At 36.9% G+C, this 25,647-nt stretch overlaps 1 protein-coding gene across 1 annotated transcript in view; it reads right to left on the reverse strand.

Annotated features, from left to right (window-relative positions):
• LOC149848714 (uncharacterized protein At2g38710-like) overlaps nt 1-25,647 on the reverse strand; it is a 50,764-nt gene that overhangs the window by 13,927 nt on the left and 11,190 nt on the right. The window contains exons 2-3 of the mRNA XM_089997070.1: nt 24,632-24,751; nt 15,059-15,173 (exon numbers count right to left, since the gene is read on the reverse strand). Of these exons, the coding sequence (XP_089853196.1) occupies nt 15,059-15,173; nt 24,632-24,751 (235 nt within the window). The remainder of the gene's footprint in view (nt 1-15,058; nt 15,174-24,631; nt 24,752-25,647) is intronic.

Below are 25,647 nucleotides of genomic sequence, written 5' to 3' on the forward strand. Positions count from 1 at the left end.
GAGCAAATAAGGTCATCACTTTTATCCTCATTTACTCATCCCTCTCTTGAAGATGTTCTCACCAAATTAAGTGATGAGGAGACTCGTATGAGTTTATGTAAACAAGGATCAAATGTTCTTGCGGTTCCTTGTAATTATGAAGAAAACAATGAGGTCAATGCCGTATCAAGACCCGGAAATAATGTAAAGACCTATCGTCCTCCTCATTTCAAATCCCAAAATCAAGGAGGAGATGGTGGACAAAGAGGAAAGAGGGACTATAGCAAGATTATTTGTCATTTTTGTAAAGAACCGGGGCATATCAAGCCCATATGTCCCAAATGGAAGAAGCTTCTCGCCATGGCTACCACTAGTGTACCACAAAAGGAAGAGGCATCATCAAGTGGGTCACTCTTTAAATCAAATAGTGGAAGCCCTTTAACCTCTTCTCAAGGGAGCTACATCCGGTGCCGCCGTGTCTACTTCCTCCATTCCAGGTAAAGTCTCTTGACTTTTGGACTCAGGTGCATCTTTTCATATGTCCTCAAACATGTTTTCACTTTCCGATTGCTCAAAAAATGTTTCTTCATCCTTTGTTTCCACTGCGGATGGAACCTCTCTTGAAATTAAAGGAATAGGTAATTTTGAAACTCAAGATTTTTTCATTCCAAAAATTAGATTTATACCTAAACTAAATTTAAACCTTCTCTTTGTTTCTCAACTCTCGGACCATGGTTGCGATATTAAATTTTCATGTGATAAAAAGGAGACTTATACTATATGGAATCTCTTCAAGTTCCAAAATCTTTTTGTAATGTTGCCCGAAACAAAGATATAAATATGTGGCACAAAAGACTTGGTCATCCTAATATCACCAAGTTATCTTATTTATATTTTGCGAAGGATCTATGTAAAAGTTCGTTTTCCTGTAATGATTGTATTCTCGGAAAAATGCAAAGTTTACCTTTTGAGCAAAGAACTATGTTCTCAACTAAAACCTTCGAAATTGTTCATTCTGATGTTTGGGGACCCGCACCTATTGTCTCAAAAGGAGGCTTTTCTTATTATGTTATTTTTGTAGATGATTTCTCCAGATATTCATGGATTTATTTTCTTAAGTTCAAACATGAAGTTTTTACGTGTTTTAAAACCTTTCATTCAATGATCAAGAATCAATTCAACAGTAATATAAAGATTTTTAAAAGTGATTCTGGAGGAGAATATCTCTCCAACCAATTTAAAGCATATCTTGAGGATCACAGAATTATTCACCAAAGGTCTTGTCCTAAAACCCCTCAACAGAATGGGTTGTCCGAAAGAAAACATAGGCACATCATTGAGACCACTAGGACCCTTCTTATTTCCCAAAACATTCCTAAAAAATTTTGGGCTGAAGCAGGTTTTGCTTCTGTTTATCTGATAAATTGCTTACCATCGATCTTATATAAGCTTGAACCTGATTATAATAGGTTACGAGTTTTTTGGTGTAAGTGTTTTATACTTACGGATAAAAATGACAAGCTCTCTCCAAAAGCTATCCCTTGCGCCTTTCTTGGGTATTCCGAAACTCAAAAAGGGTTTCGTTGCTATGATCTTCAAGATGATAAGTTATATGTCTCTAGAAATGTAACGTTTTTAGAAAATGAAAGTGGATTTGAAAAAAATGTTTTTCAACAAGAAAATTTTGATTACTCATTCCTTTTTTACTTATTGACTAGTAATGATGATATATCTAGTGATGATGATGTATCATCAAACCATGATGAGGAAAATAATGGTGATGTTGAAGAACATAACCCACTCAATGAACAAGAAAACAAGATTTCAAGTGATCCTATAACCTACTCACATAGAAACCAAGACACCTTTAGAAGTGTCATTGACCAATATAGTGAGCTTGTTCCTGCTCTCGATCACCGAAGATCTGAGAGGAATAGGAGACCTCCAACTCGTTTTGTCTCTTTTGATTCCTTTTCACCCTGGTATAGGGCTTGTCTTAGTGCCATTCACTCTTATTTTAAGCCAAGGAATTTTGAAGAAGCTAAAAAATGTATAGAATGGCAAGAAGCCATGCAAAATGAACTTAATGCTCTTAAAAAGGTTGAAACCTGGGATTTTCAAACTCTACCCATAGGAAAGAAAACTATAGGTTGTCGATGGGTTTTTAAGGTTAAAACTAAGAGTGACGGATCCCTGGAAAGGTATAAAGCTCGCTTAGTTGCAAAAGGGTATGGGCAAGAGTATGAAATTGATTATGAAGAAACTTTTGCTCCTGTAGCCCGAATGGTTACGGTTAGATGCCTTATTACTATTGCATCTATTAAAAATTGGAACATTTTTCAAATGGATGTAAAAAATGCTTTTTTAAATGGTGACCTTAACGAAAAAGTGTATATGGATGCTCCACCAGGCATGAAGATTCCTAAAGATAAAGTATTTCATCTTCGAAAGGCTCTCTACGGTTTGAAACAGGCTCCCAAAGCCTGGTATGACAGATTTACCAGTGTAATGCTGGAAAATGGTTTCTCCTCATGTTATACTGACACTGCTTTATTTACTAAAAAATCTAATGCAGGGATTGTGATATTATTACTCTATGTTGATGACATGTTAATTACAGGTGATGATGTTCAAAGAGTCAAGGGTATTAAGTCCGTCTTGACTTCAAAATTTAAGATGTCAGACTTAGGTTTTCTGACATATTTTCTTGGAATTAGATTGCCTATTCGCAACGTGGTTATTTTCTATCCCAGTCTAAACTTGCTTGTGAGATTATTGACAGATCAGAAATTTCTGATGACAAAGTATGCGAAACTCCTGAAGTTGTGGGAGCAAAAATGAAGATTGACGATGGTGTTCCTTTAACCGATCCTACTCCTTACAGGCAGTTGGTAGGTTCTTTAATGTATCTTAGCATTACTCGACCTGATTTGTCACATGCTATACACATCGCGAGTGGGTTTCAGCACGCTCCCACAACCGTTCATACGAGTGTTGTTCTTCGCATCATCAGATACTTGAAGGGCACAATAAATAAGGGAGTATTTCTATCTTCTTCTTCTGATTTAAAATTACTTGCTTATACTGACTCAGATTGGGGAGGTGACCCTAGTAACCGTCACTCCACCACTGGTTTTTGTGTTTTCTTAGGTGAGTCTTTAATTTCATGGCGATGTAAAAAGCAACAGAAGGTCTCTCTGTCATCCACTGAAGCCGAATATAGAGCCATGGCATCCACCACCATGGAAATTGTATGGATTCGACGCCTTTTGGAAGATATGGGAATATTTATCAGAGAACCAACAAAGTTGTGCTGTGACAATAAAAGTGCAATTTATATTGTCAAGAATCACACCTTTCACGAGCGAACAAAGCATATAGAAATGGACTGCCATTATGTCAGAGAAGAATACTTGAAGAAGGTCATTGATCTACCATACGTGACGTCGGAGTATCAACTTGCAGACTTCTTCACAAAACCACTATGTTCGCCTAGATTTCATTTCCTTCTTAACAAACTTGCGGTTATCGCACCGTAAGTTTGAGGGGGAGTGTTAAAATGTATCTCCAAAATCTGTGTTGTAAGTATAAATATATATACTTATATACATAGAGATACGTATACATATAATTATTATATGTATACGTATCTCCATATATATAAATATATATATTTATATACATTTTTTATTTCCTTTTTACCCGAAAAGGGTATTCTTGTAATTTCCTATCTTGCGCATATTCCATTTTGGAATATGTTGTAATTTTTCTTCTTTATTTTTTGTATTTCTTTTTTCTTTATTTTTGTTTTTATTCTTTTCATAAAAGGTACATTGGGGTCCCCCAATAGAGTCGTTGGGGAGGGGGGGGCAACGGTCACAAATGTGACCGTTGGGGGCTCCCCAACGACTCCTTTGGGAGCCCCCCTTTGCACCTCCCTCTTCTTGTATAAATAGGGGTGTTTCTCCTTGTTATTTTCTAAGCTTGAGAGTCTCAAGCATTTGCTTATTTTTATGAAATACATGCATTGTTGCATGTTTATTACTTTTACGCTTTTCGCGTATTTTGTTCAAGTATTGTGAGAGTGTTTTCGTGCACGTCTTTTATAAAGTATTTATGCTTGTATGTGTATTGTCTCTTCACATAAGTAGGTAAGAGACCCAATCAACATACGATAGGGAGTGAGATCCTCTAAAAGAGTTTCATCATTAGCCCTTATCTTTGCATTGATCACCTCTGGTGTATCTAATTTTTTTATCAATAAGACCAGATTTAACAATAATATCCAATGCAAGCTTCAGTTGAGAAAGCACATATCCACAGAGAGAATATGCAACTTCAATACCTAAAAAATATCTCAGAAAACTAAGGTTAGACATATCAAACTTTTTTTAAGAATATTTTAAATTTTTTCAATGCCTTTTTTTATCATTCCCAATGATAATCATGTCATTGGCATATAATAACAAAATAATTATATTGGTTCTTGCATTTCTCACCAAAAGAGCAGTGTCAATATCTATGGAGGGAATATGCAACTTTAATACCTAAAAAATATCTCAGAAAACCAAGGTCAAACATATCAAAATTTCTTTTAAGAATATTTTAAATTTTTTCAATGACTTTTTATCACTCACAGTGATAATCATATCATCAATATATAAGAACAAAATAATTTATTGTTTCCTGCATTTCTCACAAAAAAGAGCATTGTTAGTATAACAAGAAACAAAACCACTATTAATAACTCTACTAAATCGGTCATACCAAGCTTTTGAGGCATGTTTAAGACCATATAGAGCTTTTCAGATTTTAACCACTTTACCCTTTTCAATATCAAACCCAGGAGGAGGATTCATATAAACTTCATAAAGGTCACTATTAAGAAACACATTTTTGACATCTAACTGATAAATATGACACTATTTGATGGATGCTAAGGCAATTAAAGTCCTAATACTAGTCATCCTAGCAACAGGGGCAAAGATTTCTTCATAATCAATGCCATAATCCTGCGAGTATCCTTTGACAACTAGCATAGTTTTATATCTTTCTAAAGAATTATCACTTTTGGTTTTTACTTTAAAGACCGATAGACACCCAATAGTTTTTTTCTTAAATGGTAAGTTTAAGACTTCCCATGTGTTGACTTTGTTAAGAGCTTTTAATTCTAATGTCATGGCATCTACCCAATATGAATGTTGCTTGGATTCATGGAAATTCGATAGTTCATGATATACATGAATCATCATCAAAGAAGCTCTATATCTCGGTGAAAAAGACTCATAGGACATAAATCTTTGAGGTCTAGACATCGTAGAAGTTTTTCTAGGCAATGGTTCAACTAAATTTTCTTCTAAAGGCATATTTTGGGAATAGGTTTCAAAAGTATTTTGATGACTATTTTCATCATCCCGTCGAGTATATACATGAACTTCATTGAAGTTCTCATCAAGGGAATTATCCCTATCAATATCAAAAGAAACACTCTCATCACCACATTCAATATTATTAAAATTAATAGAAACATCGAAATTGTTCCTAGGTAATAACTCAAAGAGAAAAGAGTAGTCAACTTTCTCCTTAGGTTCATTGTGTTCAAACTCATTTTGATCTTCGAAAAAGGTCACATTTTTTGAAATATATAGTTTTTCATTTTAACAATCATAACATCTATATCTTTTTTATTTTCTCCATAACCTATGAAAGCACATTCGAGAGCTTTAGGATAAAGTTTATATTTTCCTTGGAAGAGAACAAAACATTTACACCCAAAGACCCTTAATCTTTTGACATCCGAAGATATATTGAATAATTTTTCAAAAGGTGAAATATTTTTTAAAGAAGAGGAAGGCATAGCTTGGCATACTTGACAGTTCTGCACAAATTCCTTAATATCTTGCTTCATATTAGGCTAATATAATTCTAACTTAACTCTTTGCCAAGTCTTGTGAACTCTCTCATGACCTCCTTCTCTAAAAGTATGAAAGTGTTACAATATTTTTTGAGAATAGGTGAGTTGTTTGGCAACACAAACTTGTCTTTATAATATAACTTGTCTCCCTCTACCAAATAATAGGGGTGACTATTAGGGTCTTTAATCAATTCCCTAATAGTTTGTTGAATTCCTTTATCTTCATTTTGGATATGGTTCAATCTTTCCCCAAATTCACAAGTGACCCTAAAAATGATCATGAGAGAATCTGCTCCTAGTCTTTTGGCCAAAGTATTAGCCACTATATGTTCCTCCCCTTTCTCGTATTGTATTTCATAATCACAGCCCAATAGATTGACTAGCCTTTCATTTTGAGATAGTGTCGGAAGTTGCCCTTTTGAATCTTGCAAAACATTCTTATAAGTGATCAAGAGTGTCTTCGTGTTTGTATTCTATTGATAAGATATATAGATGTAAAAGCAGCTTCGGCCCAAAAACTTTTAAGAACATTTTTTGAAATAAGAAGAGTTACAGTTATTTCAATAATATGTCTATGTTTTCTGTCCATTTTGTTGGAAAGTTTTTGTGTAAAACCCGCGTTTTCAAAAAAAAAAAATCGGACCCGGGTCGGGTCGGGTCCGGACCCGACCCGAGCCCATCGCCGTTAGGGTTTTTTAAAAAAACCCGACACAGGAGGTCTTCCTCCTGTGCGCCGCACCCCCCCCCATCGCGCCCTCGGCCCGATAGGGAAACCCATCGGGGTTTCCCCTTTTGTCGCCCCTCCCCGAGCTCTTTAAGAGCATTGCGGGAGGGGGGGGATCGATGCCCCGCCCCCCTTCTCGTTCCCTACAGGCGGCAACCCAGATCGACGCCTCCTCCTTTCCTGCGCACGCCGCCGACCGCCAGCCAACTCACCTCCTCTCCTTCCAAGTACGCCCTCTGCACCTCCCTTTTCACCTCCTTCTCCTCCTCCCTCTTCTCTTCCTCACCCCCCCTCTCCGTCACCTCGCTGGGAGGCCGACAGGCGGCTCACAGCCCTTGCCGCGGCCTCCCACCTTCCCTGTGCCCATCGGGGGCCCGACAGGTGGCCTATGGGGCCCCTGTCGTCCCCTCTTCCCTCTGGGGGTGCGCCGGAGTGCCGGCAGGGGACCAATGGCCCCTGCGACACCCCCTCACCCCTATGGGTGATAGGGAAACCGACGGGAGGTCGGTTGCCCTCCCTGTCACCCCCGCCCCGGTCTCTCTTTTTCTGGCAGGGGTCAGTCCCCCTGCCACCCCTAGATCACCTGTAGGCAGGGGCAATGCCCCTGCCGCTTCATGTTTCCCGGCAGGCAGGGGCTCGCCCTGCTGCCTCTGGGGTTTTGGCGCGCAGGGGTAGTGCCCCTGCCGCCTTCCTATCTCAGCTGGCAGGGGCAATGCCCCTATCGCCCTTTGTTTTGTTGGGCTGGCAGGGACTCACCCCCTGCCGCCTCTTGGCTTCTGGGAGGGCAGGGGATAACCCCCCTGCTGCCCCTTGATTCTCTGCACGCAGGGGCTTGTCCCCCTGTCACCCCCCCCCCCCCGTCCCGAGCTCTCTCCCTCTCTTTGTCGGCAGGGGCTGGCCCCTGCCTCCTTGTTGCTGTCGGCAGGGGCTAGCCCTGCCGTCTCGTGGCTGTCGACAGGGGTTGCCTCCCCTGCCGCATCGATGCTGCCGGCAGGGGCTGGTCCCCTGTCGTCTCGTGTTGTCGGCAGGGGCTGGCCCCCCTGCCGTTTCGTGGCTGTCGGCATGGGCTCAGCCCCTGCTGTTTCGTTGCGGTCGGCAGGGGCTCAGCCCCTGCCGCCTCACTGCTGTCGGCAGGGGCTCAGCCCCTGCCGCTTCGCTGCTGTCGGCAGGGGTAGGCCCCCTGCCGCCTCGTTGTTGTCGGCAGGGGCTGACCCCCTGCCGCCTCGCTGTTTTTGACAGTGGCTCTTTCCCTGTCGCCTCGTTGTCGTCGGTGCCGCCTTCGCCTAATTCTACCCTTGCCCCGTTGCACCATTAATTATATTAACATAATCGAATATTTAACACTCTTGCATATTTACGCAACAGGTCCCGATCGTGCTCCGCTGCTCAACCCTCGTATTATCCTCACGCGTAGGCGTACGCAGCTGCACGACATCCCAAGGTAGGGTAAAGTCGCACAAAGGGCAATTGATGAACCTAATTAAGTTAAAATAATTAAGATGTCCATGCTGGATATACTTAGATTTATATTGCTTCTGCATTGCATATTTTCTTGTTTGCATAATTATGAGTTCGGGTACGGTTGTACTCTTCGAGTATTAATTTGCGTATTTGCTTATGTGGTTGAAGGTGGTTTCGTACTTTTTGCAATACTCATGCCTTAATTGTTTGCATATATACTTGCATGTACGTTCCTATGGGTCGATGTACAATTTCATTCTTCGATTATTATTTTGCATAGTAGCTTATGAGTTGAGTTGTGGTTTCGTATTTCTTGAAATACATATGACCTTAATTGCTTGCATACATTTTTGCCTGCACGTTTCCTTTGAGTGAGGTACGACTTCGTGTCTCGTGTATTACTTATGACCTTATGTGTTTGCCTATCTAACTGGTCAAGGTATGGTTTTGGTACCTCGTGTGTTACTTATGTGCGTTTCGCTCGATGTGCGGCATTGCAAGTCGAGAGTTGTTTGTTGTCAGCTGATAACCTGCATATGCTCATATTTATGGTAAATATGTACTTACATAAACGTAGTCTTGTGCCTATCCTGATATCACTTGTTTTCAAAACACTAGAAGTTGTGTTTGTGCGTTGTAGTTCTTTAAAAGCGAGTTTCCTTCTGTCAACCCAGTGCTCTTCAAATTGCACAGCTTTTGCAAAGTTAAGTTTTAGGTCTTGCAGGATTGCGAAGTCACATTTGGCCCCTCCCAAGTCCACACACTTGGGAGAAATGTTTTATAACCTTTATTCAAGTTGCGGCTCAATTCGAATAACCCCGATCAGGGGCATGAGCATATGAATGAGTGGGGTTCTGTTGAAGGACCCATTCTTTATTTATCAATCTAGTGTCACATGTCGATACTAAGATAAATTTTGGATGCAAGATTGATAGTGTTGTGCCTTGCGTGAATGACTTAATGTGGCATTATGGCTTTTAAGGATGAATCGTGCCAAATGAGCACTTCTATTTCTTTGAATTGTTATGAAGTTGTGTGTTGGGTATTGCTTTTGAGAAGCCCACAGACCTCCCCGGTTCAGTATAGCGTACTTTTAGACATGCACAACATGTTAAGTACTTTGTTGATCAGACGAGAGATCCGAGATGACCTTGCATCATATGAAAAATGTCGTTGAAGTGAATTCAAGACTTATCTTGCTAGGCTGTGTTGTATTCATTCTTTTGCAGATAAGATCTGGTGGGGTTTCTTTTGTGGAACCATATCCCTTTCATCGTAGTCGTACTTATGACATGTACGACCGTACTTTTTGACAAGTACGTCTTCTTACGTTGCGATGATTGGATGAGTAGGTTGTGGCAACCTCGATGAGCGCAAATAACAAAATGTTGTGATCACCTAAATAAGTGATGTTTTTGCCTTCACCAGCAAGATACTCGAGTGGGTCGAAAGACCAGAGTATGTAAAATGGGTCTTCAGTTAACTACCCTTGATGTACTCATTCGAATCGCTGACTCCTGTCAGGAGAGAGGACAGGAAGGTACAAAACTTCGATGGACAGGCCATTAATGGCAGTTACGAGCAAAAGACTCGGCTTCCCCAGTCATCGGAGTTAGGGGAATGAGACTACCATAATTATCCTAGGTGGTAGCTCTCCATGTTTGGGATGCATCCATTGTTTTATGCTGCTTCGGGGATTTCTCTCTTGGTCACCGACCGTCCCCTTAGGTGCGGACTCAGTCAGCTATCCGGGTTATCATAAAATACATAGCTTAATAAACCCCCGGATCAGTCTAGGCTGTTTCTAGAGTCGTGCCTTGTGCGTACCCGCTTGGCCAGTTAATATCGAAACATAATCTGATCACACAATTTGTTGAGTTATGCCCATATGGAAGTTATAGGGTACAACAGGTCCAATACTTATGGAATTGTGTGTGTGGTTGACGAAACATTGTATTTTGCTAGTTAACTTTCTTGTGCAGTGCTTTGCTTGTAATAGTTAGCCTACTTGTGCCACTAAAATGCTTGTAATAATTTTAGCATTGTGCTCATGATAGTTGCTCTCTGAATCTGTTGAAATTAAATTGTTATATAATTGTCTGTCTACCTGACATATTAAATTATTCTGCTTAATTATGTTCAATATTGTCATGTCTGTGCACCTATCAATTTTTAGCGAAACTGACCCATTTTATGGGCAGGTAATGGATAGGTAATACAGTCTGCGATGGCACGATGACGTGATGAGATCAAGATAGAGCTTTTTCCCTGACGTTTCGCTCCTGAGGATATGTTGGTAAATTTGGTATAAAGTGTGTTTCAAAATTTCTCTTTTATTAAACCGTGAGTTAATAAAACTGTTTAGTAAGCTTCTTCTTGGTTTCAACAAACGAATTCTCAATTATTGAAACTCCATTTCTAAACCATTTGATTTCAATGGTTGTGCGGGATTTGACAAAGGAAAGTTTACGCTGTAATGCGCTCAAGGTCCATCGACTTGTGATTTTAAAAATATCATTTTTCGCTGAAGTATTATTTAAACTCTGATTATTGTATGATTTCAAAGCTTTCTAAACTATTCTAAAAAGTTACAAGTCCTGGATTTTTGGGGCGTTACATTTTGGGCAAGATCTTTGGTGAATAATCCCATTTTATTTAAAATAATATTGAAATTCATTGACATATATTTACCACCCAAATCTGATCTAAAAATAAATAAGTTGGTTTGAAAATATTTAAATATGAAAAAGACATCGGATTTGAACCTAAGAAAGTACAACCAAGTATACCTAGTATAATCATTAATAAAAATGACATAATAAGAAAAAACTCTTTTAAACATGACCGAAGTCAATCCCCATACATCCGAATGCACCAACTCAAAGGATCTTTTAGAAACAAAGAAAGTACAACCAAGTATACCTAGTATAATCATCCATAAAAATGACATAATAAGAAAAACCTCTTTTAGACATGATCAGAGTCAGTCCCCATACATCTGAATGCACCAACTCAAAGGATCTTTTAGAAACAAAGTTACTATTAGGAAAACGAGAATGCACTTTTTCACGAATACAATCCTTGCAAGTAAGTTTATTTTCATTACAATTTTTTTCTAAAAAAGGAAAGAGATACAATTTAGAGGCACTTTGATAACCAAGTCTTTTGTGTCAAGTGATAATATCCTTAGATTAAACATGATTACAAAACGATTTGGATGGTAAAGACAAAAAATCTATATAGTAGAAATTCACTCTCCTATGGCCATGCCCAATTAGCTTCCCAAACTAGAGAACTTGCATAGAGCAATCCATAAGTGAAAAAGAGACTCTACAACCATGATAAGATATTTGAGTAACCGAAAAAATATTTAAATTTAGTTTTGAAGTTATTCTAATTTTTGGAACAAAGAATTCTTTTGATTTGTTTAAAACTTTTTTAAGATTTCCAATACCTTTAATATTTAAGGATGTACCATCGGCGGTAGAAACAAAAGATTTAAAAAAGTTGGTACTTTTGTTTGGAAAAAATAGAGGCATTTAGAGTCATATGAAAAGAAGCACCCAAGTCAATTATCCAAGAAATATCAGGAGCTGTCACTTGGGTACGGGTACGACACGACAATTCTAAAAAATGTGGGTACGGGGACACGACTATATATATCACATAAATACAAAATAAATTCAAAATAAATTGAATATAATCTAAACAAATATGCTATATCTAAAATATATATTATATACTGAAAATATGAAGTTATAAACTGAAAAAATAATTATAAATTATAAATTGAATACAAACTTGTATGTGCAGAGGGTAAAATGGTGTCCAAAAGTCGATGCGTGTCGACATGAGTACAAAGGGCAAAATAGAGTGTTCGGGTACTATATAATGAGAGGTGATGAGACCATAGCTCCAGAAGTGGATGGAGAGTTTTTGTAAGTTGAGCAATAGAATCTTTGATGCAGGGTTACCGGAAGCGCCATAGCATATGGGGAAGTGTGCTTCCCTAAAGCATGTTTTGGAGCACGAAACATGGCGCTTCCAAAATGTGTATGGAAGCACCAAAAAATAGGGGAAGGAGAAGCACACTTCCCAATTTAAGGGAAGTGTGCTTCCTATTTAGGAGAAGTGTGCTTCCCCCTTGCTTCTCCTTGTTTTTTTTGTTTTTTCTTACTTTTTTCTTTTTTTTCACTTCCCCCTCGCTTCTAGTTCGCTTCCGAGACGATTCTTGGTTCGCTTCTAAGTCATCCTGCGTTTCCCGCTTCCTAAAATTTTAGAAGTGCCTCACTTTCTGCTTTCGCTTCCCGTTCCCGCTTCCTCAATTGGCAGCTCTACTTTGATGTCTTCATCCCTCTTTGATTCTTCATTTGTTTTGAATGATCTCTCCAACGGAAGTCACTTTCCTTTTAAGCTTTAGGACAATCGGGTTTGATATGTCCCAGCTCATTACAAAAGTGGTATATAATCTTTCTCCCTCCACTATAGTTATTTCTCCCAAAATGAGGAGGCTTATATGCTTTCATGTTGTTCCCCCGTCTAGACACCACATGTACTTCATCCACTTCCTTGTTCATGGATAGACAAGTGCTTCATTAAGAGGAGGAGAGAAAGTTCTATGGAGAAAGGATCCTCTCAATTGTTCAAACTCTGAACGGAAGCCAGTAGAAAGCTAAAGAAGTTTTTTCTCTCAATTTGGTGTTCTCATTTCAATGGTTCCTCCTTCCCATCAGGGTTCAAGAAGAGCGGGTTCATCCCACAACAGGGATAAGGTACTATAATAATCTCGTATACACATATCACCTTGCCTCGTAGATCTAATTTTTTCTTATAAAAAGAAATGCCTAGCAAGGTCTTTTTTTTTTGTATATATCAGAGTTACCGGAAGCGCCTAGGTGCTTCCCCGAAGCGCGTTTCGAAAGCGCGAAACGTTGCACTTCTGAAACGTGCAGGGAAGCACATTTTTTTGGGAAGCGTGCTTCCCAAAAATGGGAAGCGTGTTTCCTTTTTATGGGAAACGTGCTTCCCCACGCTTCCCCATTTTTTTATTTCGCTTCCCCCTCGCTTCCGGTTCGCTTCCTAGGTCGCTTTCGGGTCGCTTCCGAGACGGTTCGTAATTTTCTTCTAAGTCATCCCACGCTTCCCGCTCCTGCTTCCCGTATCGCTTCTTGCTCTCGCTTCCCCGACTGGTAACTCTGGTATATATGCCTTTCATGAATATCCATGCTTTGTTGATCCTTCTAAACTTTGCAAGATTAGCGCATATCTTTAGGTCAACATTGCTCATAAACCATGCTAGTATTTTAGCATGCTCACTTTCCCAATCCTCCATTTTGAATTGATAATCTTGTATAGCTTTTTCTTTCTCCTCTTTATTTAGAGCCTTTTCTAGTTTTCCTTCCTTCTTAGTGAGCTTTAATTGTAGTTCGGGAATCGAATCACTAATGCATCCCCAAAGTTTTTTTCCCTTGAACTTATTCTCCATAGCGGCTGCTCACATTATGTAGTTGGTTTATTTAACTTGAAGGAGAGATCTATCTTAGCATCTTTGTTGGCCATGACGAACAAGGAAAGAGAGAAAAAAATGTGTTTTGAAGATCACACCCTTTACAAACACTTACAACTAATAAGGCTCAAAGGTGAGGACACTTAAGGGCTCTGATACCATGTAATGCAAACACAAGTGCACAAGAACAATGCTACTAAGGGCTACAACGTGTGCACACATACAAAAGCCTCTGACAGGCAAAATACAATAAGCCACAAAGGGTTAATACATCACACTCACAAAAGGAGCAAGAGAGCACAATAAAAATAAATATAATTTGTATTCAAAATGCTTAAGAAAAGCATTAACAAGAGAGGGCTGAAACCCTCTTTAAATAGGCCACAAGGCAGCTCGATAGAGCTGTTGAGGATCTCCCAACAGCTATAATTATATTTTTTGGGGAGCCCCAACAATTCTATTGGCTGTTTACAAAAATGCCCTCACATTAGTGAAAGGAACACCAAACAGAAAAATAAAGAAAGATTACAATGCTGCCCCTAATGGGCAGCTCCTATTACATAGGGAGAAAATGATGAAAATGCCCCTTGTGGGCATTACTAATTTACAATCATAGGAACATAATATATATACATTTATATGTATATATATAAACAAATATATACATATATGAATATATGTATATATTTTAACACACATAGACAGAAGGCCCTTGGCACAAGGGTTTTCTTACACTGGCAGAGACTAGCAAGCCCAGTGGCTTAGGTGAATTTTTTTTACAGCATCTGGGGTCACAGAAGCTGCAGCCACCCTTGCTAGTGTGTCTTCTGCTCTGAGCTTCTTTTGACTATCCACTTGCTCAAAGTGGCGAAAACAAGAGGTAGGGGTGACCAATGGTTAAGAGAGAGAGAGAGAGAGAGTTGGGGGAAATGGGGGGAGGGGAGGGTCAGTGGGCAACGTGAGGATAGGGAATTTCTGACATTATTCTGAAGCATTCGGTAAAAAAATATTGGGCAATTTGGATCTTAAGTAGAACAGAAAACTATAATGGCGGGATAAGAAAACAGACTCTCTCTCTCTCTCTCTCTCTCTCTCTCTCTCTCTCTCTCTCTCTCTCTCTCTCTCTCTGTGCATAATTACGATAAATTAAAAACTACTATAACTAAACCAAGCCACTCTGTCCTACTTTTCTCTTAAATGGATAAATTACAATTACGCACACAAGAAAATCTATTCTTAGCAATTCACTGTTCTGTCATGAAGCACTGTATACAATTATTTAACTCCTTATCTTTTCTACATCGATATAATACTCTGCTGAACTATGGAATTACTAGAATGTGTGTGTGTCCATTTCCTGTGGGCCTGTGATCATTGGATGTCTAAGACACATTTTTATGCAAAGAATCATGTCATGACAGAAGCACCACTTAGGTATTCTACAATCTCTCCCCTTAAGAATAAAAGTCGGTACCTCCCAATCAAGGTAGTGGAGAGCAGATTCATAGTCAGTCAAAATGGAAACTGTACATTCCAAATAAGGCAATTCCTTGGCCTGTATAGGGGGAAACCGACGGTCCCTCAATGCACTGCAAGATAACCATAAAAAAAGAGTAAATTATATAAATAGCAGCATTTGTACATTAAAAGAGTCAGGATCTAAAGAAAATGTACAGAAAAGAAAAGCAAGCAAGAACCAAAATAACGTAAGGTACTAAAAGAACTTAAAGTAATATCTCATTCAACATCTCAAACTATCAAGTATGCAGTTCCAGTTAACATAGCAATGCTCCCAAAATCAGAAGCACAATAGGCTAGGTTCGATAAGGAAAGTCATCCATCATTTTTTTCAGTGCCTTAATTTCATTTGGCAAAATAATAGTCAAATTTTCACCTTAAATCCATGATATGTGTGTGTTGTCAGCAACTTTTTAAAAATATCATGATATTATCATGACAAATTAAAGAAATGATATGATGGTGACATAATCACAATATTTTCCAAACATCAATAATTTGAAAAGATACATATAATTTTGCAAAATTATTGTGATATAAAGTTCATTCTTAATTTGAATATAATATTTTCTTATTTGTTTCTATTCTATATCTTGACATAATTTAGACCTTTATAAAACTAATATGAAAATAATTACTGAACTCTATTTTCTAATTAGATCTACAAAAAACCTACAATGCCTTAAGAAATTCGTCTGCTATGATACAACAAAAACCAATTTGGGTAGGAGTTACTAACATCTAGTTTATCTAGTGGACATTAGCAAGTTTAGCAAACTTTTCTTCCCTCCCACAAATTTTAAAATACTATGGTGGTTACTTCATTATATAAAAAGTTAACATGACCCAGCCAAGTCACGGGTCACAAGTCTAGCCAAGTTGAGGTTTCGGAATAGAACCCATTATTTGAGGTTGTTCTCCATTGCCTATGCCCACATCATGTAGTTCTTTCCATTGAACTTGAAGGATAGATCAATTTTGGATTCGATAATGCGACTAAAGTGTGTGAAGAATAGAGACAATGAATGTAAAGATTAATATCATGCATTTTCTTTTATGAACCAAATGGCTCTGATACCATGTAATGAAGTATGCGAAAAGATAAATAATGCTAAAAAGGCATTCACAATGTCCAACAATGAACAAATATACAAAGGGGATAATAGTCAAGTTCACTATGGGACAATACATACACAAGCTTTAAGAAAAACACAAACTAAAATATAAAATCTCTTTATTGAGAGAGAGAGCACTAAGGCTTGACAAATACAAGGGGATTCACCCCTATTTAAATAAAAAGAAATAAGTTCAAAAGGGAGCTCCCAAAGAGTTGTTGGGAGCCTCCAACGGTCACATTTGTGACCTTTGGTGGCTCCAACGACTCTATTGTGGGGCCCCCTAAGGGCATGTATTATAAACAAAAAAAAAAGAAAAAAAGTCTAAAGTAAATAAATAATTGTTTACTAAAACAACTGTGAAAAGATTATAATACACTTATCGGGTATTATAGTATAATACATATAATTTAACAGTTGCCCGAATGGTTACTGTCAAATGCCTCATTACCATTGCTTAAATTAGCAAATGGAACATCTATCAAATGAATGTTAAAAACGTTTTTTTAAATGGTGATCTAAATGAAGAAGTATATATGGATGCTCCTCCAGGAATGGAGACTCCTAACAAAAAAGTTTTTCGTCTCCAAAACACTTTATGAACTAAAACAAGTCCCCAAGGCTTGGTATGACAGGTTTAACTCCGTAATGTTAAAAAATGGTTTCTCGTCATGCTTCACTGACACTGCTCTGTTTATCAGAAAATTCAACACAGGGATAGTAATATTACTTCTATATGTTGATGATATGCTAATAACTGACAGTGATACTAAAAGAGTTAAAAGCATAAAATCCATTCTAAAAGATAAATTTAAAATATCTAACTTAGGTTTTTTGACCTATTTTTTGAGAATTGAAGTTGCATATTCTCATAGAAGTTATTTTTTATCTCAAACTAAACTTGCTTCTGAGATTATTGGCAGGTCAAGTATTACAGATGACAAAGTTTGTGAAACTCCTGCTATAGTAGGAACCAAAATGAAAATTGATAATGGCATTGCTCTAAATGATCTCACTCCCTACGGACAGTTTGTAGGATCCTTGATATATCTAAGCATTACTCGACCGGATATTTCACATGCAGTTCATACTGCAAGCCAATTTCAACATGCACCAACATTTGTTCATATGAGTGCAATTATGAGGATCATCAGATATATAAAGGGATCATTAAATAAGAGTGTTTTTATCCTCATCTTCTGAATTAAAATTAATAATTTATACTGACTCTGATTGGGGAAGTGATCCAAATAACCATCACTCCACCACTGACTTTTGTGTGTTTTTAGGAGACTCGTTGATCTCATGGAGATGTAAAAAGCAACAAAAGGTGTTGTTATCCTCTACCGAAGCAGAATACCAAACGTTGATGACTACTACCATGAAAATTGTATGGATTCATCAACTATTAGAAGATATGGAGATTAATGTAGAAGGGCCCACCAAGCTATGCTGTGATAACAAGAGTGCGATTTATATTGCCAAAAACCACACATTTCATGAGTGAATCAAACATATCGAGATGGACTGCCACTATGTTAGAGAAGCATATCTGAAAGGAGTCATAGATCTTCCGTATGTAACTTCAGAATATCAGTTGGCAGATTTCTTCACCAAAGCGTTGTGCTCTCCGCGATTCAACTTCCTTCTTGGCAAACTTTCGGTCATCATGCCCTAAGTTTGAGGAGGAAGGGTGTTAAATTGTAATTCATAACATTGTATTCTATATATATATATATATATATATATTTTATATATATAAAGGAAGATACATATACATATATGTACATGTATCTACCTACTTATATATAAAATATATATTTCTTTCTTATACTAGTCGTAGGGGTATTTTAGTTATTTCTCCATTTTACGCATATTCATATTATTGAATATGAATATAATTCTTTTATTTTTATTTTTTTATTGAATATCGTGTACCTTGGGGAGCCCACCTTCTAGTCGTTGGGCCCCTCCAACAACTAGAAGTAGAGCTCCTCCAAGGCCACTTCTTCTCTATATAAAGGGGCTCCCCCCTTGTATTTGTTCAAGGCTTTGAGTCAAAGTCATTCACTTCAATAAAGTTTTTCCATATTATTTTTATGCCTTTGTGCATTTGTGAACCATGGTGGGTGGTGCCTTTGTGCATAAGTGTTCTAAGAGTTCTTATTTTGCTTTCTTGCTTACTTCATTCATCAAGATCTTAGTATCTTTATCATAGTGTCTCTTTTGAAGACACTTTCACAGAGCTTTGGTGAAAAAGTCCGCAATTTGAAACTTGGACTGAAAATATGGTAAAGTAATCATCTCCTACAAGTATTTTTCTTGAACATGGTAGCAATCCATCTCGATATGTTTTGTTCTTTCGTGAAATGTATGGTTGCCAGAGATATATATGGCACTTTTGTTGTCGCAGCGTAACTTTGAAGATTCTGAAATATCAATACCTATGTCTAAGAGTAAAGATCTCATCCACACGACTTCGGTTGTTGTTATAGCCACCGCTCTATATTCAGCTTCTGTGGAGGATAAAAACACTTTCTGTTATTTTTTGTATCTTCAAAAAATGAGACAATCACCTAAAAACACACAAAAACTTGTGGTTGAGTATCGGTTATTGGGATCTCCTCCCAGTCAGAATCAATATAAGTAATAAGATTTAAAGATGATAGGAAAGGATAAAAATAGCCCTTCAGATATAGTCTTCTTGATGTATCGAACTATTTTTAACACAGTGCTCATATAAACAAACATGGGCGCATGTTGAAACTGACCTGCAATATGAACTGCATGCGCAATAGCTAGTCTAATAATGGATAAGTATATTAGTGACCCGATAACTTGTCGATAAGGAGTCAGATCATCTAGTAAAACTCCATCTTTAGCTCTCATTTTAGCATTTATTACTTCAGAAGTGTCAGCATATTTTGTGTTTGTGATTCCCGATCGCAACAATATCAGTTGCAAACTTTATTTAAGACAAAATGTATCCTCTTGGTGAGTATACTACTTCAATACCTAGAAAATATCTCAAAAAACCAAGGTCAATCAGATCAAAAGATTTTTTAAGTATAATTTTAATTTCTTCAATTTCCCTCGTATCATTCACAGTGATGATCATATCAACATACAAGAGCAAAATGATAAGCGAAGTACCTGCAAATCTTACAAAAAGTGCAGTGTCAGTAAAACAAGATTTAAATCCAAAATTTATCGTAGTTCCACTAAATTGATCATACCATGCTTTAGGGGCTTGTTTAAGCCCATATAAAGCTTTTTTAAGACAAAGAACCATTCCATTTGCAATAGTCTGACCAGATGGAGGATCCATGTAAACTTCTTCATTTAAATTTTCATTTAAAAAAGCATTCTTGACATCTAACTCATATATAGGTCATTTTCTAATGGATGCTACTACAACTAAAGTCCTAACGGCAGTCATGTGGGCAAATGGGGCAAAGGTTTCCTCATAGACTATACCATATTCGTGGGAATACCATTTTGCAACTAATCTTGCTTTATACCTTTCTAGAGATCCATCACTCTTTGTTTTGACCTTAAATACCCATCTACATCCTATCGTCTTCTTTTCCTTAGGAAGGTGTTGGATTTCTCAAGTATGAGCTTTATGTAGAGCATCTAATTCTATTTTCATAGCTTCTACCCATTCTCTTATATCTTTGGTTTCTCTATAGTTGGATGGTTCATGATATGAGTGGATTGCTAGAAGACATGCCCTATAATTTGGTGAGAAGGATTCATAGAAGATAAACCTATTTGGCAGTCAAGGTATTAGTTCAGATCTTCTAATACTAGATTCTTTTACATTTGTTGATTGACTATACTCTAGACGTGATTTTCAATAATATGATGATATTTTCTTTAAAAAAAATCCATTTTGTTGAGAAGTCCTTAGACAAGATTTTTGATGTAGAATACCATGAGTTTTTAAATATGATTGGAAACCATTTGAAATGAACTCTCCCCCTGAGTCTGAGCAGAAGATTTTAATATTTGTGTTGAATTGATTTTTAACAAGATTATGAAAATTTTTAAAACACAAAAAAACTTTGGATTTAAGTCTAAGGAAGTAGATCCAAGTGTGTCTACTAAAATCATCTATGAATGTAACATAGTATGAATAATCACCTTTTGACATGACGAGAGTAGGACCCCATACATATGAATGTACTAATTCAAAATTTTCATTAGTTAAGGAAGTTCTAGATCCATAAGGTATCATTTGCATTTTTTCAAGTATACAATCTTCACATACGAATTTTTTTTCCTTACGAAGTTTTTCCAAAAACGGAAAAAGAGATAGTTTGGATACACTTGGATGTCCCAGTCTTTTATGCCAAAGATCCAAGTTAATTTCTTGGATATGGTTACAAAAGGATTCTTTAGGTAGATATAAAGAGTCCATGTAGTAAAGGTCTCTTCTTTTATGACCTTGCCCAATTAGCTTCTCTGACTGGAGATCTTACACCCAATAAGCCTTAGATGAGAAAACTACTTTACACCCATAATCAGAAATTTGAGAAACTGAAAAAAGATTTAAATCAAGTTTTTGAATAACCCTAATATTTGGAACAAATTTTTTTTAATCATTACTCAGATTTTCTATAATTTTAACTTTTAAAGAAGTATCATCGGTGGTTGATACACATGAAAAATATGATTTAGTGCAATTGGATAGTAGAGACTCATAATGAGTCATATGAAAATACGCTCCCGAATCCAAAATCCAAGAGGACTTACCTAAAGGAGAAGAGGAAGAAATGGTGGCACCAGATGTAGAAGGAAGGAGTGGCTTTTAGTATTTGAGAAACGGCCTCCGCAATTTGATCAATTGATAAATCATTGAAGTTGCTCCCTTTTTTTACTCTTCACTTAACGTGGCCACTTTTTCGAGTTTTGGACAATCCGGTCTTATGTGTCCCAGTTCTTTACAATAGTGACAAATAATATTTCCTTCCCTATATCCTCCTTTGTATCTTCCCTCGTTATGTCCTTCTCCATTATATTTTTTCTCAAAGTAGGGAGGTTTATAGGTTTTTACAAAACTTCTGGGTCTTGATACGACAACTAGACGTGTGCATTCCAAGTCAAATTTTTTCTTGACATATTTGGGCAAGAGCATTACTTATAGAAGGAGTTGAGGTCCTATAAAGTAAAGATGACCGAACTTGCTCAAATTCTAGTCGAAGACCATATAAGAAAGAGAAAAGATTTTCTCTTTCAACTTATTGTTCTCATTTCAATAACCAGACCTTCCCATTTGGGTTCCAACATAGCCAACTCATCCCAAATAGGAGATAAGAAACCATAATAATCTCTTACGCTCTTATCTCCTTGTTTGGTAGTACGTACCTTGTCTTGAAGATAATATAATCTCGTCATATCTTTTTGGATGAATGTGCTTTTTAAGAAGATTCATACATCACAAGCTTTTTTTAACTTGATGATGCTAGTTGCAATCTTTAACTCCATGTTATTCATAAACCATAAGAGTATTTAAGCATTATTGGTCTCCCAATCCTCTATTTTTTCTTGATATTCTTGCAAGGCCTTCTCCTTTTCTTCTTCGGAGAGAACTTTGACTTGATCTCCTCCTCTTCTCGTTAGCTTTAGTTGAGGTTTATTAGTGGTTTCACTAACAAAACCCCAATTTTTTTTGCTATGGTTTTTCATTGCGGTCGCCCACATCAAGTAGTTGTTTTCGTTGAGCTTGTAGAAGATGACGGAGGCAAATTCTCTTTCACCCATATTGAAGAATAAAACTTGTGGTTGGAGAACAAAGTTTGAAAAAGACCACCACCACAAAACGAGCACACTTAAGACAATTTTCAATACTGCAAGAGCCCAAGGCTCTGATACCATGAAATGAAACAAGAAGTGCACAATCACAATGCCAAGAGAGGGCTACACAAGTGCACGATCACGATATGGCCTCTAATGGACCGAATACAATCTCACAGAGAGAATAAATCTCACAAGAACACAATAGAAATAAGAGCCTTTTTATATTTATAACTCATATGCTAAAAAGCATACCTTAACTCTTTACAATGGGCTCCATTTATAGAGCAACACACACAACAAAAAGGGGTGAAAAAGGGAGGCAGTATGACTATTGGATGCAGTCCAATGACTTGGACTGCTTCCCAACAGTCAACTAAAAGTTAAAAATAAAAACAAAAAGACTTAAAAGTAAATAAAGGGTATAATACAGCCCCTATTGGACTGTATATACACAAAGACCAAAATATCCCTGATATATGTATATTTATATAATATACGTATATCAGTTATATATATATGTGTGTGTGTGTACAATGTATTTTAACAACCTCTCCTCCTCCCCTCCAATCCCTCTCCTCTATTCTCCCAACCCCGATGATCGACAACCAAATCCGAAGATTGACTGCGGAATCCAGCGATTGATAGCAATGATCCCTCCCCTCTCTTCTTCATTCCTCTCTTACATTCATCCCGAGTTCTCTCTCTCTCTCTTCTTTCTCTCTTTCTTCCCCTTCTTCATTCCTCTCTTCTTCTTCTTCTTCTTCTTCTTCTTCTTCTTCTTCCTCTCTCTCTCTTGATTAGGGTTTTTTGAATAGGGCTTTTCGATTTAGGGTTTAAAATCAGGGTTTTACAATTTAGGGTTTAAAATTAGGGCTTCTCGAATTAGGGTTTCAATTAGGGCTTTTCTCTGATTTTAATTTTATGGTTTCAATCAAATTTCTTTGAAATGATTAGGGTTTGAATTAGGACTTTTTTGTATTTAATTTTATGGTTTATTTTTTCTTGTAGCTTAGGGTTTTTTTATTTATTTATGATTTATTTTCTTGCAGTTTAGGGTTTTTTGATTTATTTATGATTTATTTTCTTGCAGTTTAGGGTTTATTTATGATTTATTTTCTTGGAGTTTATTTATTTTCAAATAGGAAAAATATGATTTCCTATTTGAGTCGAAACAAACATTGGACGAAGAATAGTTGTTACAGAACAAACAGAACATGTGTTCTGTCTGTTCTGTTCTACTGTTTTGTCCAATCTTGGACAAGCAATCAAACAGACCCTAAAGGAACTTGACGAAGGGCAAAAAACGCTTGTCAACAGAGATGTATCGCCATATAGAGAATAAGTAATTATGTGTTTTATATGCACATCATTAAGTGCATAAAAAGCAATTAATAATGCAAAATATTGCCATCATTCATCAAGATATGAAAGGTATAAAAAATGCATCACAAGCTGACAGCAGGTTTCTCCATGAAGACATCATGCTTGCAACAAAAGCCACACCTATCATACTTGACTTGCCAGCCTCAGCCTTCCTGTCATAAAGATTGCACATAAAGATGCATGCATCCAACAAATTGGCAGAAAGATGACAAGAGATTTTTGCCCTGGCCATAGTAAGAGCAGAACAAGCATTCATTGACCTTCAGCTCACTTGACTCCTAAAATATTTCATCTGCAATTTGGGGAATACTTATTAGGACAGCTTGGAAGATTTGAATAAGTATCTCATTTTTCCTTGGGAAAAATACAGATGGGTTCAACTTCAACAATATTGCTATTTCTCTTCTGTTACCTACTTTTTATTATTTTATCTTAAAAAAGGGTATTCTTGCCTCGTCCTTCTTTTAGCTATGGATAGTCTAGGGTTTGTTTTCTTATTGTTTTATCATATTATGCTGTAAGAATGCATTATGTATGTATGTATCAATGCATGCACGTATATGCATATACACATATCATAGTCACAATATCATTCAGGAAAATATTTCAACGATGTAATTCTTAGGATAGCATAGAATTTTATATAAATCTTAAGAAAATCACCTTTATTTTTTTAAGAATATTCTCATGCTCTTCCTTGGCAAAAAAGACATTCATATTAGATGTGCCACCTCGGTACAAAATAATTGATCATTGGAGTCATGCAGGGAAATTTCACATGTCAAATAGATTACAGCACCATTTACCATTCCTCTATATGGAATGATCACATTATGTTTTCTTTACATTTATATTGATTTTAGATGAACTAAGTTTATAATTAAAAATAGGCAAAGCATCACCAATTTTGGTTTCCTAAAAACAGTTTCACATCATCCCAAAAATATATAGCAACTTCAATAATGTCAAACTTCAAAATCAAGATATAACTTATAAGCAATCTTCAGTTTGATTTTAAAAATGTAACATATAAACAGCAATCAATTTTGAGATATAAGCTCAAAAGAAGTATGAAGGTGTAACAGTCTCTGCAGCATTTTGATATGGACAACCTGAAGGTACAAAGTAGAACCTACAAAATTACTCATTGTACAAATTGATGTCATCAAAGCATTCATGAACGGTGCCTATCATTGACTGCTAGAGCAACGTAGTTCCTTGATACACACCTAGTTAGCGCATAATCCCTGAATCCATTGATCAAGCAGCGAGCTTCCAAAGTTCCAATACATCCCCGAAGGTGGGGTTCCCCACCATTAACTGTTTTCTTCCAAGTGACAAACAAAGGACTGAAATCACATTATACATACTATTAGTCCAATGGGTAAGTCAAAGTAAAACCTCTTCGGTTATTGATGCATACTTTAACTAAATTATGACAAAAATATCTTTTGTTCACACATGAAATATCATGTGGGAGGCAAACTAAGTTCTCATGAGATATAAATTGTGGCAGCCAATGGTTCAACATATAACTGCATAAGAGCAGCTAGAAAGTTTGCAGCAGTTGCATTAGGTTTCTGAATCCAGCCACATGAGCTGGTGGCAAAGAATAAAAAAGCAGATTCACTTCCATATTATTTGTAAATGCAAAGATGCATTCCCTTACCAATAAAAGTTAAAATGAAGTAATATAAAAGCAAAAATAACTGAAAGAGACAATTTAAAGAAACAGATAGACATAAACATGCACACAATGATTGATAAAATTAAATTGTAGCATGAAACCTTTGTGATTGGCTTAAAAAACAAATGTACTGATCTAGTTCAGGACAGAGAATAAGATGGAAGATCAATGATGGTAAACAGAGGGTTCAATATCTGCAATAACCACACATAATGCATCTTTCCCAAAATTTGATAAAAGTGATTGGTCACCGCTCTTTTGTTTCTTTTCTACACGCTCTTTCTTTTAATATACACCTAGCCTGTAACGCCCCAAAATCTTAACCCAAATTTTGAGGATTTTTTTTTATACAGCGGAAACCAGTTATACCATAGGGCTAAGCATTCCAGAACATTATAGGTGGAGCAAGACAAAAACATTCTTTTCATTTCAATATCAATGAAAATTAAGATCAGAGTTCTCACACTATCCCTGGAACAGTAAATCCAAAATCTCAATCGAAACCTCATCCTGCAGCCGCTCCTAACTCCAATTTTTCACCTGAAATTTATAGGAATT

This window comes from Nuphar pumila, chromosome 1 (assembly GCF_984573655.1).
Source record: "Nuphar pumila chromosome 1, dmNupPumi1.hap1.1, whole genome shotgun sequence".
NCBI lineage: Eukaryota > Viridiplantae > Streptophyta > Magnoliopsida > Nymphaeales > Nymphaeaceae > Nuphar > Nuphar pumila.